Here is a 17,213-nt window from a genome sequence, read left to right as displayed (position 1 = left end):
TGTTATCCCCGTTAGCTGATGAGGAAGCCAAGGCACTTGGGAGGGAAAGTCACTTGCCCAAGGCCAGCAGGGGCTGCATTCTGCCTCTCGAGCCCGTGCTCTCAACCACCACCCAGTGCCTCCCGCCCCAGCAGCTCTGTGTCCCAGCAGAGCGGCCCTGGGCCAGGCACCTTACGCCTCGGAGACTCAAGTCCTCTGTCTTTAAAGGGAAAAAAGCACCGACTTCCTGGGGCTGCGGTGGGGACTGAGTTCAGTCCGGTGGCGTGTGTAAAGTGTTGGTACACAGTGGGCGCATAGTAGCTTCTCAGTGGATGGGAGCTGCTCTCATCATCATTGTTCCTGCTGGTATTTGCTAGGGCCGCGGGAAGCCAGGAGTCAGACCGGGAGCTCTGGGGACAGGAGGCCTGAGTTCTAGTCTGGGCTATGCCTTGGCCTTCCTGCGTGGTCTCTGCTGTGTCATTTCTTCTCCCTGGGTCTCGTTTCCCACGCGGGGAAGGGGCCCAGTCAGGCCCGTTCTGCTGGCTCACGGTACTGTGAGGTCCGGGTGGAATGAATGACCCAGCAGGAGAGGCTACAGGTCTCTCCAGGGGCCGTTGCAGAGCCTGAAGACAGCCCTGGGCTGCATCTGGGCCACGTTGTGTTTGGTCAGCGCCTCCTCTGAACCAACAGCCACCTTGGGCCCTTGGGACTACTGACCCCGGACAGGGCGCTGCAAGGGATCGATCAGCACAGACCTGGCCTTGGGGCCCTGATTGGTCCCGGCTGAGCGGGGCAAATAGCAAGGTCACCTACAAGCTGCAGGCCCCCTGCCCGGTCTTAGTTCACAGCTGCTGCAGGCAGAGACGGTGGCTCCTCTGTCCCCAGACTGACTGAGCTTGTGAGTGACCCCGAGGCAGAAGAGCCCAGAACCATGTGGAGTCTCGGGGCCCCGTTTCTGCTGCTCACGGCCTGCCTGGTGGTGAGTGCCAGTCCCGTGCTGATGCCACCCAACGACATCCAAGTGCAAGAGAACTTCGCTATCTCTAGGGTAAGGCTGGCCTCTCCGGCGGCGAGGGCAGGGTGCCCGAGCAGGTGGGCCTTGCGGGGTGAGGGGGGGAGTCTTCCCCTCTGGAACTCGGTGGGGGGGGGGGTGGTGTCCGCAGGACTGTCTGAGATTCGCCGAAACTACAACCTATGCCTCTGCCATTCTGTGGGCCTCTGAGCTGATGGTCTCTTGAGTCCTACACCCTCATGTGTGAACCTGCCCCCTTGGTCGGCTGGGGGAACCCGTGCTTCAATTCCTGCCCAGCCCGGAAAAGGCTTTGTGCCAACCGCTGCCCCTGCGGCCCCCTCACAGGGCTTAGCTGTTCGTGACTTCCTGCCCCCCTCCCCAGCCCTTCACCTTCAGCCACTTCCCTCTCCCCACCACCCCCATGACCAGGCCTGGCTGTGGACTGAGATCTGGGGTGGCACAGGGCAGACGTGAGGCATGATGCGGAGAAGAGGAACAGGATGGAGATCAGGCCGATGGGGTTAAGGGGGCTGGGCATTAAGTGGTATGTGGGGGAGCCCCAGGACCACCTTCCAGCCCCAGTTCTGTCCCCAGTCACTGGGTGACCTTGAACAGGACCTTGCCCGCCCAGGGCTCAGTCTGCATGTGGGTATGAGGGGCTCTCAGACCCTTCCAGCTGTGGATTTTGTCTGTGCTCAGAGGCAAGCAAGGGCTGTGGGCGGAGGGGCCAGAGGAGCAGGGTCCTGTGGTCGTCTGGGATGGCGAAGCATAGGAGGGTCACTGGGGTCTTCAGGGATGTGAGGGCTCTTCCAACCCTTTGCCCGGTGTGCAGGAGAAAGGGGCGGCAGGCTTGCCCCGAATTGTTAGTTCAAGGAAAGGAGATCGTTTTTAACACAGAGCTGTGGGCTGCCTCCCAGATGCTGAGCTCCCTGTCCCCGGAGGAGTGAAAGACAGGAGTGCTGCTCCGGGGGCGGTGGTGGACCAGGACCTTCACGCATGGGGATTTGTGCCTCATCCACGTGAGCCGCACAGATCCTGTGCCGAAGCAGAGTAAGGTCTTTCCCGAGCAGGGGGAGCCTTTCCTAGGCTTGCCATGATCACGGAAGTTCCACCGTTAGGCTCCGTCTGTCCTTGAAGTTGAATGGCCTCCACTTAGCTACTGGACATCACAACTGATCCTTAGCATCGAGAGGAGGGAGGGGGGCAGGTGTCTGGCCAGTCGTCTTTGTGCTCCGAGGCAAATCCAGATCCTCAGAGCTCGCGGCTGTCTCCTAGATCTACGGGAAATGGTTCCACGTGGCCATTGGCTCCACCTGCCCATGGCTGAAGAAGTTCATGGACAGGATGTCCATGAGCACGCTGGTGCTGGGCGAGGGGGCGACGGACAAGGAGATCAGCATGACCAGCACTCGTTGGCGGTGAGAGTGGGGATGGGCCGGGGCGGGGGGCGGTGAGAGGGACCAGGGCCCCCCTGCCACCCCTCCCCAGCTTCCGTCCCCACACTGTCCCACCTCCAGCTGGGACCTGGCTCCTGAGCTCCAGGGCCCTCTGCCGCCCTCCTCCAGGCAGAGCCCTGACACATGCCTATTTCGCAACCTGCCCTCGATCCTGCGGTGTCCCTAAGCCCAGTCAGCGCCCTCCCAACCCCCAGGACCTAACCTGGGTGGAGGGAGGGGTGGAGACTCCTCTCTCTGCTGCCGCTGGTCAGTCCACCGTCAAGCCCTGTCCATTCTCTTCCTAAATCCCTCCAGGCTGTCCGCTGGCCCCTTCTTTACCATCCGCACCCTGCCAAGCCGCCTGCCCTTCTTCCCTGGCTGACTATACCACCCGTCTCTACACTTCTCCACACCTCTAATCCCAAACCTTTTACCCAGCAAACAAAAGATCTCTTGAAAACGCGAACCTGCTCAAACCTTTCCATACCTTCCTGTTGCCCTGGGAATAAAATTCAGCTCCTTCCAGGCCCCGCCCAGCGTTCACCAGGGATTCCGTGACCCACCAAGGAGACCTGTCAGCTCTTGAAACCCTCCACCCTCTTGCACCCGATGTTCCTTCTGTTGGCAGAAACTCTCCCCATCTCCCCAGGCTAATTCCTATGGATCCTTTAAGACTCAGGTTCTATGTCACTTCCTCCAGGAAGCCATCCCTGACTGCCACCCTCACCGCCACCACCACCAAGGCTCAGGCTACACACCTTCCTTTGTGCTCTTGGAGCACCTCCTGCTTCTCCCCACTTGGCACTTAGCACACTGACCGCATCTGCCTCTGGCCTGCCCATGGGCCCTGCTCAGTTCTGACGTCCATGAGGGGACAGAGTCCCTCTGGCCCTCCTCTGTATCCTCAGCCTGTAGCACAGTGCCTGGCACATAGAGGCTGCTCAAAAAATGTTAATGAGATAAATAACAGTCACCGTAACAACAGCTAGTACGTGTGTAGTGCTTATTCTAAGCTGTTTTTTAAAAAATGTTTATTTATATTTGAGAGAGAAAGAGAGAGAGCAAATGGGAGAAGGGCAGGGAGAGAGGGAGACATGGAATCCAAATCTAGGCAGGCTCCAGGCTCTGAGCTGTCAGCACAGAGCCCAACACGGGGCTCAAACCCACAAACCACAAGATCACGACCTGAGCTGAAGTCAGACGCTTAACTCACTGAGCCACCCAGGTGCCCCAAAGCTGTTTAATAGTATCTCATTGGATCCTCACAACTGCCACATGAGGTGTCATTCCCATTTCACAGAGGGACCTGGGGCCAGAGAGACACAGGGTAATGAATGAGTAAAAGCATTCATTCATCGCTCTCCCCTCCCTGTGTGTCAGTCTGATGGCCAGATTTGGTTCAGGAAGCTGATGTCCAGGGCTGGCTTTGCCGAAGGAGTGGCACGGATTCCTCCCTTTCTCCTCTGTCCCTCTGTTCCCTTGTATGTGAATGGGTCTCCTAGGACTTCCCTGAGGATTAAACAAGATACTTGGAGGTGCTACTTTCCAATTTACAAAAGTAAAATGTGGAGAGGATCTGTGAGACAGTGGGTGCGGGGACCACAGTCTCTACCAGCGGTTACCTTTCTTTTGGTTGTACATCTCCAGGAGAGGCACCTGCGAGGAGATCTCCGGGGCTTATGAGAAAACAGACACTGACGGAAAGTTCCTCTATCATAAATCTAGTAAGTTGAATTGGAGGGATTCTCCAAGCTCTCCCCTTTGCTGAAAAAGAACCTGATGTGCCTTAACCTGTTTTTCCTTCTGCCTCGGCTCTCTGTGCCCCTACAGCCTTCCCTCCCATTTTCCTGAGATGTCTTCTGGGCTTTCTGTATATAGTCCTCCTCTTTCCCCTCTCTCCCTTCTCTCTCTTGTACTTGTGAGCATCCAGAATGAAAGGATGCCATCACTGAATTCTGATGGCAGCATCAAGATTTCATCAGCATTCGTGGTCGGCATCTGCAATCCGTTGATAAAAATTGTGCTAAGCATCTACCATGTACGGTGTGCATGGTGCTAAGTGACAGAGGGACTTGGATGTGAATTTATTCATTCACGCAGCAGATGTTTATTGACTATGCTTTATGTGTCAAATAACCGTGTTAGAAGTGGAATATATGAATGTTTGGGTAGGTAGGTGGTTGGATAAATGAGTGAGAAAATAAGCAAAGGATTGGTAATTGAGCACATATGTGGATGGCCGATAAGTGAGTTAATCTGACATCTAACAGATAAATTGATGGATTAAAGGGTGGAGGAAAGAAGAGGGGAGAGAGGGGAAGGGGGGAAGACGAGAAGGAAAGAAGGAGGGAAATGGTTTGATGTGTGGAAAGGACGGACGGATGGGATGATGGTGGATGAATCAATGATAAATATATGGAGGAGACGGATGGAGATAGAAGGATGGATGACCAGGTGATGTATGGGTGAATAGGTGAAGGAACTCAGGCTAGAAGAGCCTTCTGACAACTGATCCCTTTGGCCTCCTGCGTCTCCGTGCAGGATGGAACATCACCATGGAGTCCTATGTGGTCCACACCAACTATGATGAGTACGCCATCTTTCTGACCAAGAAATTCAGCCGCCACCATGGGCCCACCATTACCGCCAAGCTCTATGGTAAAGGCGTGGATTAGATAAGACCGCAGGAGTTGGGGGTGGGAGGGGCCTGTTGTGATTTAGGGACGGTGGAGTGGGGAGGGGTCGGGAGTTTGGCTCTTTCCTTCTGCTAAAACTCAGTTGTGGGAAAGGTGGAAACATTTACTCTCCCTGGAGGAGGCAGAGCTCAGTGTTCCATCTGAGGTAGAAGCCTTTTCCCTTGGTCTTTAAAATTCTAGACCCAGAGGATTCCAGAGCTCCCAGGCCCTTAACAGAACCAGCAGAAAAAGTCATGTGTGGAGATTTGGGAGACCTGGGTGGGAGTCTGGGAGGGACACCTTTTCTCGGTGGAGCCAATCTTTCCATAAGTGTATTGAGGATATCACACTGGGCTGAGAGCTTTCAGCTTCTAAGGGGCAGTCACTGCGCATGATAATCCCAGGCCTTGCTAGTCTTGCTAGGTGTCTTCTCTGCTTCCCCTTGCAGGGCGACAGCCACAACTTCGAGAAAGCCTGCTGCAGGAGTTCAGGGAGGTTGCCTTGGGTGTGGGGATCCCCGAGGACTCCATCTTCACGATGGCTGACAAAGGTAAATGAGACCCCACCCCCACCCCACCTCACATTTCTGTCTCCTCCTCACCCTTCACGACCCTCAGAGAACACCTTCCCAGGCCCTGGGTCTTTCCTGTAACCCTCTGTGACAAGTAGGATTTTAGTCCCCTCCCCTCTTTACAGAGAAGGTAGCTGGGGGCCCCACATTTGCTCCAAGTCACACAGCAAACGTACTTGGCAGAGCTGAGACTGGAACCAGTTCGGCATTCGGCCTAGTGCCACCTGTCAAAGTGAGGTTATAGCCAGAATCCATAGGTACCTCTTATTTTTAAAAAAAAATTTTTTTAAAAATGTTTTATTTATTTCTAGGAGAGAGAGAGAGAGAGAGAGACAGCGTGAGCAGGGGAGGGTCAAAGAGAGAGGGAGTCACAGACTGAAACAGGCTCCAGGCTCTGAGCTGGCAGTCAGCACAGAGCCCGACGCGAGGCCCGAACCCACGAACCGCAAGAACATGACCTAAGCGAAAGTCGGACGCTTAACCGACTAAGCCACCCAGGCGCCCCACATAGGTACCTCTTAGAAGACAATCCAGTACTGGGGTCAAGAGTATGGGCTTGAAATAGAGTCCGAAATTCAAGTTGAGCTGTATGGCTTCTGGCTAGTCAACCTTCTGGAGCCTTATTTTCCTCAGCTGTAAAATGGGGCATAACACTGCCTCTCTTATAAGTTGCTGTGAGAAGTCAGCGAGATAAAGCCTTTAAATACAATAGCACCGTGCCCAGTGTGTCTGGTAAGTGCTAAGTAAGTGTTAGCTATTACTGTTCTTGTGAGGGTGCTGATGGCGATGCTGGTGCAGCCACCAGCCTGTCGCTTTTCCCATGAATGACCTTGAGCAAGCCATGTGAGTGGAGCCATTCATGAGGTGGGCTAACGCACAAGACAGTTCCCAGCGGAGTGCCCACCTGGCAGTCAGCAGCATGATGAAAGACACAAAGCCCTCTCTGGGCCTTGGCCCTCTTATTCATCTCTCTCTCCTGTCCTGGCCTAGGTGAGTGTATCCCTGGGGAGCAGGAACCAGAGCCCTCTCCACTCATGGTGAGCACCTCTTTTTCCCACCCCATTCCCACCCTGCCTGCTTGATTTTTGCTGCCCTTATTAGGTCCCCCCCGTGGTGGTGCGTGGGTCATTAACAGAGGTTGAGAGAAGGCAGTGATAGGCATGGGGTCTTGAAGTCAGTACCTCCCCCGCCCTCCCCAGGGCTCAATCTCAGATCTACCATCTGGGCCAGTTGCTCCTCCATCCAGACCTCACTTTTCCTCATCTGTGAAATGGGGTAGTTACACTTAACCTTCCATGGGTTACAATTCATGACGTATTGGAAAAGTTCTTAGCATAATGCCTAAAATCAGCAAAATACTCAATAATGAAATGATGATACTCAGCGCTTAGTAAATAAAAGATAAAGTCAATTGATCTCTAAAAACATCAGCAATCCTGAGAGCAGACAGCTTCTCAGCCAACTCCTCTCCTATTCTGCCTTTTGAGTTTTTTTCTGAGCTTCCTTACTCTTCTGTTTCATTTTCCTGCCTTTACCATATTGATTAAGCTTTCTTCATTTTTTTTCTCTGATTATGTAGAAATTATATATCTGGACTTATTCTACTGAAGTGTGTGTGTGTGTGTGTGTGTGTGGATGTGTGTGTGGGTGTGCATATCATGTATAAATTTTCAAGGCCATGTTTCTAAACAAATACAGATTACAAATATATTAGAAACAGTCTCAAAAATTTTTAAAATACAAGAAAGTAAAAAAAAATAACAGTCTCCTTACTCCTACATAGAACCAACACTATTAACATATTATTTGTTTGCTTCTGTATTTTTAAAGAAAAACTAGCATTGATTTTATGAAAACCAACATGTGCTCATTATAAATTAAAATTTAAAAAAAGGTAACTAAATAAAAATAAAGAATTAAAATACTGCTGAAAAGGATATAAAATAAGAGTTTAAAAAACGCCACCACCCAAAAACTACCAATATTCACATTACTGCAGGAAATTTGGCATGTGCTCATGTGGAGGGAAGGATAGAAGGAATGCACAGATTTATGCACCAGATTTAGGCATACTATTATTAAATGGGATGATATTACAGATGCTATTTCGAGTTTTAAAAAGCATTCGTTGTAGTTTTATTGGACTTAAAAAATGAGCGGACTTTTGAACTTCAAATTAGCATCTGTCGCCATCTTTTGCAGTCACTGAGTAAAAGTTCTGTAATGGATTCTACACTCACTCTTAGTGACTATAATCACAGCTTCTCCATTCTTGAGTTACTTATTTCTGTTAATCTCTTTATTAGTGCCATTTCTTTACCAAGTGGTGTTTTCAAGGAGGGTTCATGGGTGTTTTAATCCCTGGATTCTTCCCTGTTTGAGATAAATCCGCCCATTTATCTCAAACAGGGAAGATAACTTGAATGGCATTTTGCTTCGGGCATCACATTCTTGGATCATGTTTCCTTCCCCTCAGAACATTGTCTGCACTGCTCTATTGTTCTCAAGCCTCATTATCACTCCAGGAAAGCCTGAGGCCAGCCTGATATTTCTTCTTCTTGTAAGCAGTTTGTTTCCTCTGCCCAGATGCCTGGACAAACTTTATCCTTGAAGTCTGCATCTTTTTTTTTCCTATTTTTTTAAAAGTAAGCCCAATGTGGGGTGTGAACTCACGATCCTGAGATCAAGAGTCACATGCTCTACTGACTGAGCCAGCCAAGACACCCCAAAGTCAGTATCTTAACAATGAGGTGTCTTGGTGTTGAGATTTCCATATCAAAATTTCCTGGAATAGTGAACCCTTCCCATCCACAGATTACATTTTTTCTGTGTTTTAGGGAACTCTCTTGCACTATGTGGAATTCATCTTCTATTCCCTCTTTGGGTTTTGCTACTATGGGAAACACTTGTCACATCCTGGAGCATCTTTGTCTTCCACACATCCTAGGTGTTCTCAGTTGCTTTCATTTGTATTCACTGGGCTTCTCTCAGGATTCTCACTAGTCTTTCTTCTGGGACAGTCATTCCATTTAGCAGCATCTATTTGGTTCCTCGTTATTTCTCATTTATTCATTAGCTCTGACTGTATGTTGTCTTTGTTCTCAGTTTTTTTTTTTTCAATCTAGGCCTGAATTTTATCTTTTATTGTATTCTGTTGTGTATCATTTTTGTCTTCGAGTCTTGTTTTAATACATACATGTTTTCATTAAGTAATTCTATAGCTTGAGGCCATTGAAGAATTTCCTTCAGCTTGTTGAGTTGTATTTTCTTCTACATTGGTGTCATAGGTGGAGTTTCCCAGATCAACACCTGTGGAACAGAAGGTGTTAAGGGAGAGTTGGGCAGGAGAAACAGAGCTGTGATGTAGTCATGATGCCTCAGCCAACCATGTGGGAGCTCTAGAACTGGGGGTGGGGTGGGGAGCCCTTTGGCATTGTCCCATGATGGTGCTGAGGGTTGGGGCCTTAATACTCAGATGTTGATCATGTTCTGGGGATCAGTCTGGGGAGGAAGCATGACCTTGAATGAGAGGGGTCCCCTTAGCTGAGGCAGTTTCCAACAGGGGCTGACAGCTCAGGCTGGGAATTTAAGTCCATTCCTTAGGGGGGGGTCTAGGCAGTTCATGACAGGGGCCACCACAGTCAGGCTCTCCCTCTGGTGCAGGCTACTTTTTCATTTCAGAAACAGGTCTAGATAGTTTCTGTGCCATTTCTTTCTTATCTTGTTCCTGCTTAGTTTTGGCCTGTCTGTTGTGATATGGTGGGGTTGGGGGGATTCATTGATTCCTTGACCCTTTCCCCAATAAAACTGAGCTGAGCCCCCTCCTACCCAGTGTAGTCTAAGGTCTGGGTATTTTGTGTTCCATCTACTTTTCTAAAGTCCAAGGAAAGGGTGGAAAGGAGAAGGGGTGGAAGAGCTTTCCTATGGTGTGCCATCTTGGTTGGAATACCCTTGCTTGCTTTCTCTTTTGAAGAACTACGTGGGGTTCATTCCACCTGGTCAGGGCAGTGATGTACATCTGTCCCATGTCAACACCCCCAGTGCATTAGATCATGTAACCCCAGAACTTTCACTTAGAGAGAGTCAGCCTCTAGTCTGTCTCCTCCTTTCTTCCCAGAAATCATCTTCACCACTCCTCTGTCAAAAGAGGAAAAAGATAGTGTCCCTCAATTTCCTTTTCTCAGGATTTGGGAGTCTTAGAATAATCAGAAATTTGATGACTTAGGAGTGAGAGGGCAGAGTTAGGAGCTGACCATCCCATTCAGCTCCAAAATACTTGATTTCTTTCCTAGATCAACAGTTTTACTTTTTGCTTTAAACTACGTCCCTTTCCTTGACTGAGTAATGTTGACGAACATTTGGAGATTGGTATTCTGAATTCATTATTTTGCTGTTAGGAATTCGAAAAGGCAATTTTGAGGGAAATTTAGCATACCTTCCATTTCTTCTTTCCAGGCTTCCCACATGTCTGATTTTGTGGATGTAATCTGAGGCTGACATTTATATTTTTCACCTTTTGTTTTGAAAATTACATTTAACATTTACATTGAGTTATGTGACCATTGTAACAATCATTTAACCTTTTCTCTCTGTTTTATTGGCTTTATCATTTACCATAATTTCTTGCTGTCACATCATCCATTTTGTTGTACTTAAGTTCCCCTCTCAATTGGTGGGAATATTTCTTTTTTGTATGTTTAAGATTTTATTTTTAAGTAATCTCTATGCTCCATGTGGGGCTTGAACAACCCCCAAGATTAAGAGTCACGTGTTCCAGGGCAAGTGGGTGCCTCAGTTGGTTAAGCGTCCAACTTCAGCTCAGGTCATAATCTCACAGTCCGTGGGTTTGAGCCCTGCGTCATGCTCTGTGCTGACAGCTCAGAGCCTGGAGCCTGCTTCTGATTCTGTGTCTCCAACTCTCTCTGTCCCTCCCTAGCTTGCGCTTTGTCTGTGTCCCTCAAAATAAGATAAAGACATAAAAAAAAAAAAAAAAAAAAAGAGTCACACGTTCTGCTGACTGAGCCAGCCAGGCGCTATGGAATATTTCTATAATATTCCATATAGTTTGTTTTGTTTTGTTTTTTCCTGGATAAACACATGGGTGACAAACTACTGGATCCTTGCATATTTGAAAAATTTGTGTTTATCATATGGTCAACAGCTTGGAGGAGTACAGAATCACTGGGTTATAATCTTTTCTCTCTTGTAAACTTCAGATGTTGCTTGCGCTGGAGTTTCTGTCATTTAATGCTGCTATTTACTCCACGGGCCATTGGGCTCTCTATCCTTTGTCTCTAGGAAATGTCTAGGTGGGGCTCTTCGTTAATCTTGCCTCATTCCCTTTGACCTCCATTTATAATTGGACAATTCAAGTCTTCCTTCAACTCCAAAAAGTTTTCTTCTGTTATTTCTATATCGATTGCCTCTCCTTCTGGAATTTCTACTATGTGAATTTATGTCTTATAATCACTAACCAGTTTATTATCTCTACAGTGCAGTAAAATTCAACAAAATCCTTTCCATCTCCAGTAACTTCCTTCTTCTTTCATTCTGTTCATTTCCACAACTGTTGGCCCCTGTGATACTGATGCAGTGTCATCTTGAAGTCAATGATGGTTTAAGTTTTCTCCTGTTTCTTGCTGTCCTCCTGCGTGTGATGGAGATATTTCTGCAGCTCAACCTGATCCTTCTGAGCAGCTATTTCAGTTGTGCCCCGATTTTTTATCTCTTCCTTCATCCTCACCAAGGAAGGCCTATGTGCAAGCAGCTTGAGAGACCATTGGGAGTCCCTGATCACAGCTTTTAGTTGCACCCTAAAAGGAGAAGGGCAACACTGAAGGTTACTACAGATTTACTTTTTCAGATTGCAGTCTCTCCCATGCCTGCTGGCTGGCAGTTTCCCTGCTCACCCCCTTTTTAATGGCCTTGGGTTCCTGCCTCAGTGGCCTCTGCCTCTACACTCAGAGAACCTGTTGGCAGCCTCGGCAGCCTGCCCTGCTCTTTGGTCCCCTCCACCCCCCACCACAGCTAAGCGTGTCAGGGTCAGTCTGGGGTCCCTTCTCCATACCTTCTAGGTGGCTTTTCCTTTGCAAGCAACTAGCGATGATGGTCTGGTCAGCTCTTCCTGCAAATCAGTCACACCCGCACTCCACTGTGTAGAAATGCCTTCAAGTTCCAAGCATGGAAATGCTCCTCTGCCGTGGTTTCCAATTCAGATAGATCTTTCCCTCATTGTCTTATTCCTGTGTGCACTTCACCTAGAATTTGGATGCGGGGTCAGGGGGTGGGGGGGCGGTGTATGTTCTACTTCATGGTTCTGATTTTTCTACCAGACTAGAAGCTTATCTTGTGATGCCCATTCTGGGATTCAGGTTGATGCTTTTGGGAAAACAGTCCATTAACCAGTATAGTAACTCTGCTTCTGTCCCAATTCCCAAAGCAAATGGTTCTTATATATTCCAGGGGTACAGGTGAGCAAAAGTGGCAAGGTCTCCACAACAGCTTCTCTTTCTCTCCACCCCAGAGAGCCCGGCGGGCTGTGTTGCCCCAGGAAGAGGAAGGATCAGGGACCGGGCAGCTAGTAACGGATTTCAGCAAGAAGGAAGGTAATGACCGCTTGCCTTTCCACCACTTCTGTCACATGCCAGAGAGGAAGGGCCCACGGGTGGCTCACATGGGCTGCTGTCACCACCATGAAGTCTCTTTCCTATTTGTCTGCTGGTCAAGGACTGGGGCTAGGAAAGGCAAACCAAAGCCTCTGCGCGGTGCCAGGGGTTGTAAGGGGAAAGAGGGGAGCGTAAGGTGTGGTTCCTGGGCTCAGGAACATTCTGCTCCACGATGAGCAGTGAGTTCTGGCCCTATCTGTGCCACCGTGTGGCCTCCTCACCTACGTTTGCTCCTCTGCAGTGGATGACAGCCTGCTGCGCCCACTATCAGGGCTTTGGCAGGAGCGAGTTGGAGGAGGATGTGAGGATGCTCTGTGTAGTGGACAGTGTTCACGACCGACTCACCCCCAACCTGCTCAGCAAACGCTGAGCCCTGCTCTACCCTGTGCTGGGAACTGGGGGTCATGGAGACAAGCCTGTGTCTTTTTGGAACTTGTGGTCTGGTAGGAGAGGCGGGCAGGGAAGACACTGATGGACCCAAAAGGCATGGTTAGCTCAGACGGTGGGGGAGCTCAGAAGATGGAGAAGTCGGGATCAAGGAGGACTTCCTGGATGGAGGGGGAATTCATGCCATGTCCAGGTATCGAGGCAGGAGTGTATGGAGGAAGGCACTCCAGGGGCAGGAGCAGAGGGTGCAGAGGCATGGGAGTGGGGCTTCAGTGAGAGGTCAGGCTGGCTGGTATGGGTGCCCCTGAGTGTGTCAGCTGCTATTATTAGCCTCTGGATGGACAAGACCAACACAGGGGATGGTGGGTTATGGAGAGGAATGGGCACTGATTTTGGAGTCCATGGGGTTTTAAATCTCAGCACTGTGTGACCCTGGGCAAGTTGCTTTACCTCTCAGAGTCCATTTCCTCGTCTATAAAAGGGAGTTGACGATCCTTCTTCTGAGTGCGGAGGGGAAAACTAAACTAGAATGGTGCATGTGAAGCATCCAGCCTGGTGACAGGTATACAGTAAGCACTCAGTAAGAGCTGCTGTTCTGCCCCTCCCCAGATGCCTGCCAGCTGGGCTACGCAGAAGGCCCTTGCCTGGGGATGGTCATGAGGTATTTCTATAACGGCTCCTCCATGGCCTGTGAGACCTTCCAGTATGGCGGCTGCCTGGGCAACGGCAACAACTTCGCCTCAGAGAAGGAGTGTCTGCAGACCTGCCGAACCGTGGGTGAGCCCGGGCCCCCGGCCCCCATGCATGCGGCACCCCACAACCCTATCCTCCCAACAAGGCACCTGCCAGATGAGCGAGAGGATGTTCCAGGGGTGGAATCCAGGGCAAGCTTCCTGAAGTCATGAGAACCACATATCTGGATGTGGGTGACCCAGGGAAGTGACTGGTTTCCGTGGGCCCCAGCTTCCCAGTCCAGAGGGACCCGGTGCTCTGCACGAGCGGGGCACCCTGGTTCGGGCCGTTTGCGGGGCATCTCGGGTCAGCCGCGCCGAAGAACGACTGACGCTCTACACCTTCCTCCCCCACAGCGGCCTGCAACCTCCCCATAGTGACCGGCCCCTGCCGAGCCTTCCAGAAGCTCTGGGCATTCGATGCTGTCCAGGGGAAGTGCGTCCTCTTCACCTATGGTGGCTGCCGAGGCAATGGCAACAAGTTCTACTCGGAGAAGGAGTGCAGGGAGTACTGTGGCGTCCCCGGCAATGGTAGGAGGCCCCGTGGGTGCTGCTGGGTCAGGCAGGGGAGCCCTGCTAGGACGTGGGGGTCTGAAGAGGCGGGTTCTAGACTCCACCAGATGACCAGCCCATCCACTCTCCGGGCCTGTTCCTGTCTGTTCAATGGGGCGAAACCCCAGCTGGGACCCGGCGCCCAGGGAGGCGCCGGGCAGACCCGAGCCGGGCAGAGCCGGCCTGCCTTCTGGGGCTGCCGTAGGAGTAGCTGATTTCACAGTGGCTGGCCAGTGAGGACCTGGCTGATGGCGGCTGTCACTAGGACTGATGGCCGTGCTGTGATGACCGCAGTAACAGCATGCCACGGGGGCAGCGGCCGTTTGATTTCCGAGCCGCGTGTCCCCACTGGGAGAAGGGGCTGAAGACCAGCTTGTGCTGTGGCGTGCGGGTTGGAGACAGCGGGTCATGCAGCAGAGGACCTCTGGCTTGGGCCCCAGGCTCAGGCCCCAAGTCGGCCAGAGCTGCCTTCCCTCCTCCGTGAGGCGTCCCCCTCCCCAATGGTCCCCATCCTCAGACCCCCCGGGCGAGCCCCTCACCTACTCGCCGAGCTTCTCTGTGTCCACAGGTGACGAGGATCTTCTGCACCTGGCCAACTGACCGGCCCTCAGGCCACACGGTGGCGGGAAGGGTGCGGGCTGCGTCTGTCTCAGTGCCCCACGGCAGGCCGGGCCGGGTGACCCGGGTTCAAATAAAAACAAAATCACAGACTCCTGAAACCCCGCGTCGTGAGTGTTCATTGTCATCGGGAAGTGTGAGCTGTACAGGGAGGGGAGACAAAGCCGGGGGGGACAGCAGTTACCCCAGCTTCCCTGGAAGGGAAAACGTGGACTGAACTTGTCCTCGGGACGTGAAACTGGCTGTGCAGATGGAGACCCAGAGCTGTTCTGTTCACTCCACAACACTGTCGAATGGGACTTATACCCAGAAAAGAAGAGACGCCCGTGGGGACCTGTTTGTGGGAGAGGTTTGGACAGGAGTTCAGAAGAGAGGACCGTGGTCTCTGTGCCCAGACCCCGGGCAGGTCACGGCCAGTGGCCGCCTTGCCCGAATCAACAACCCCTGCCCTTTGCGGCACCGACACCCATGCCAGCATTTTACCGAGGCCACAGCCATGTCCCACCCCGGCTGCCAGGGGCCAAGGCGCCTCGGGCTGTTCTCCACAGGGCCTTGGACATCCCGTCTCTTGGGATCGGCACTCTGGCCCTTTGCCCCGGAAGAAGGTTCCCTGACCTTTGTTCACAACCAGCGAGGTACAGACCAGAGCCGGCAGCCCTCAGCTTGGCCTGGCTTGTTCTGCCTTGAGGAAGAGGAGAGGGGCTGTCCAGGGTGGCTCGGTCCACATTCTTAGCCGAAGAATGTGACTCCGGGAGCTTCCAGGCAAGATATGCTGGATTTACAAACACCTGACTTCGAAATCTGTCCTGCGAGCTCCGTCCACGCAGAACCCTGACCAGTGCCGCTCCCGCTGCCGCCGAGGACAAAACCCCCGGCCCCGCGCTGCCCTGGCAGCACTGACACGGGCCACGGAGGCACACCTCCTCGCTGCGGGCTGAGCAGCACACTAAGGGTCAAGGGTGCCTCTCGTGCCATTAGCCCATTTGCTTAAGAGACCCGTCAGGAAGGAAGAAGGCCCCCTGGCTGGAACACATAAAGACCCCCGGCTTCTCCCCCAAAGTCCCAAGCTTGGGGCTTCGAGGTTCCAGCAGAGAGGACCGTCCTGAGGGACGATGTCTGTGGTCATGGCCTGGACTCTGTGGGCAGGAGTGGGTGGGGCAGGAGCAGGGACACAGGTGATTGTTCAGGGAGAAAGGACAGGCTCTCCGACCTGGAACTGACCAATGTCATCACATCTTGCGTCCTTGCCTTGCTTCCCTCCACGCGTGCCACGCATACCAGGGCTGGCCGCTCGCGGTGGCTCGAAGAGGGCTATTTTGAAGTGACCTAAAGGACAAGTGCCAAAGCCAGAGGGAGCAGGCCACAGGTGGGAAGGCCGGCTGCAGCCAGGACATGCGATGCTGGGGCGTAAGGTTATCTTCTACAGTTCTGAATCCACCATTGAAAAACAGGCCTTCCGGGCATGCCTGGGGGGGGGGGGCTCGGTCATCTGAGCATCTGACTCTTTATTTCCTCTCAGGACATGAGCTCACGGTTTGTGAGATCGAGCCCCAAACCAGGGACTCTGCATATAGTGCAGAATCTGCTTGGGGTTCTCGCTCTCTGCCCCTCCCCCACTCACACACATGGTCTCTCCCTCTTAAACAATAAAAAAAAAAAAAAAAAATTAAAAGTGGGCCTTCCATTAAAAAATCCTTTGAAATCCGCCCCAGCAGCTCTGGGACTGCACCTTGCACACCATGCGGAAGGCACTGAGGGTGGGGATGGTCCCTCTGGACGTGGCCTCCTTGCAGTGCCCCTGCTGGCCTGCCAGGTCCTAGTGACAGGTACGACAGGTGGACAGGTGTACCTGGGTTGAAGCACACCTGTGACCCTGAGTCAGGAGCCCAAGGTGCTTGTCCCAGACGGCACCACAATCATTCTCTGTCAGTGGCTGCCTGGAAGACTCACCTGGTTCTTAAACAGCCTCCCTTCAAATTTTCTCCTAAAGACACTGGTCACATTTGTTACACAATTGATGTGCCTGCTCAGTAAAGAAACATACCCCCCTTTAAAAAACACCTTTAGGGGTGCCTGGGTGGCTCAGTTGGATAAGCATCCGACTTCGGCTCAGGTCATGATCTCACGGTTCAGGAGTTCCAGCCCCACGTTGGCCTCTGTGCTGACAGCTCAGAGCCTGGAGGCTGCTTTGGATTCTTTGTTTCCATCTCTCTTGCTCTCAAAACTAAGCAAACATTAAACAAACAAAAATGCCCACATGGCACACTTCCCAGGCAATTCCCACGCGATGGCGCCAAGGGCAGGGCTGGCGGCCCAGCTCGGCAGCCCATCCTTGAAGCTCCACGATTCCGGGGATTTGCTGATCCGTGTGCCGCCTCCTCTTCAAGGACAGCACCTCTCATCTGGTTGAGGCGAGGGTACAGCAAGACCGCGCCTGCCTTTGAACGGACCGTTTGCACAGCTGCTCTCCCTTCTGGCTCGCTCGGGCCACTGCTAGCCTTCTCCTGGCGTCTTCTCCTTCCACTTGCTGGAGACCGACTTCAGCGAAGCGCTGATAGGCGTGTCTGGAGTGTGGCCTGCGAAGTCC

General features: G+C 51.9%; 1 protein-coding gene across 1 annotated transcript; it reads left to right on the top strand.

Moving 5' to 3' along the window:
* Positions 1-824: 824 nt before the first annotated feature.
* On the top strand, positions 825-14,727 carry LOC120237155 (alpha-1-microglobulin/bikunin precursor). Its single transcript, XM_039240331.1, has 10 exons — positions 825-1,027; positions 2,267-2,409; positions 4,075-4,151; positions 4,969-5,085; positions 5,551-5,652; positions 6,664-6,710; positions 12,197-12,278; positions 13,335-13,502; positions 13,814-13,987; positions 14,577-14,727. Exons 1-10 carry the CDS (start codon positions 911-913, stop codon positions 14,606-14,608), a joined length of 1,059 nt encoding a protein of 352 aa, XP_039096262.1. The 5' UTR covers positions 825-910; the 3' UTR covers positions 14,609-14,727.
* The last annotated feature ends 2,486 nt before the right edge of the window (positions 14,728-17,213 follow it).

The sequence above is a fragment of the Hyaena hyaena genome, unplaced genomic scaffold (assembly GCF_003009895.1).
Source record: "Hyaena hyaena isolate Hyena2069 unplaced genomic scaffold, ASM300989v1 scaffold_6, whole genome shotgun sequence".
NCBI lineage: Eukaryota > Metazoa > Chordata > Mammalia > Carnivora > Hyaenidae > Hyaena > Hyaena hyaena.
Note: the sequence above shows the minus strand (reverse complement) of the source record. Positions and strands in the feature narration are given on the sequence as shown.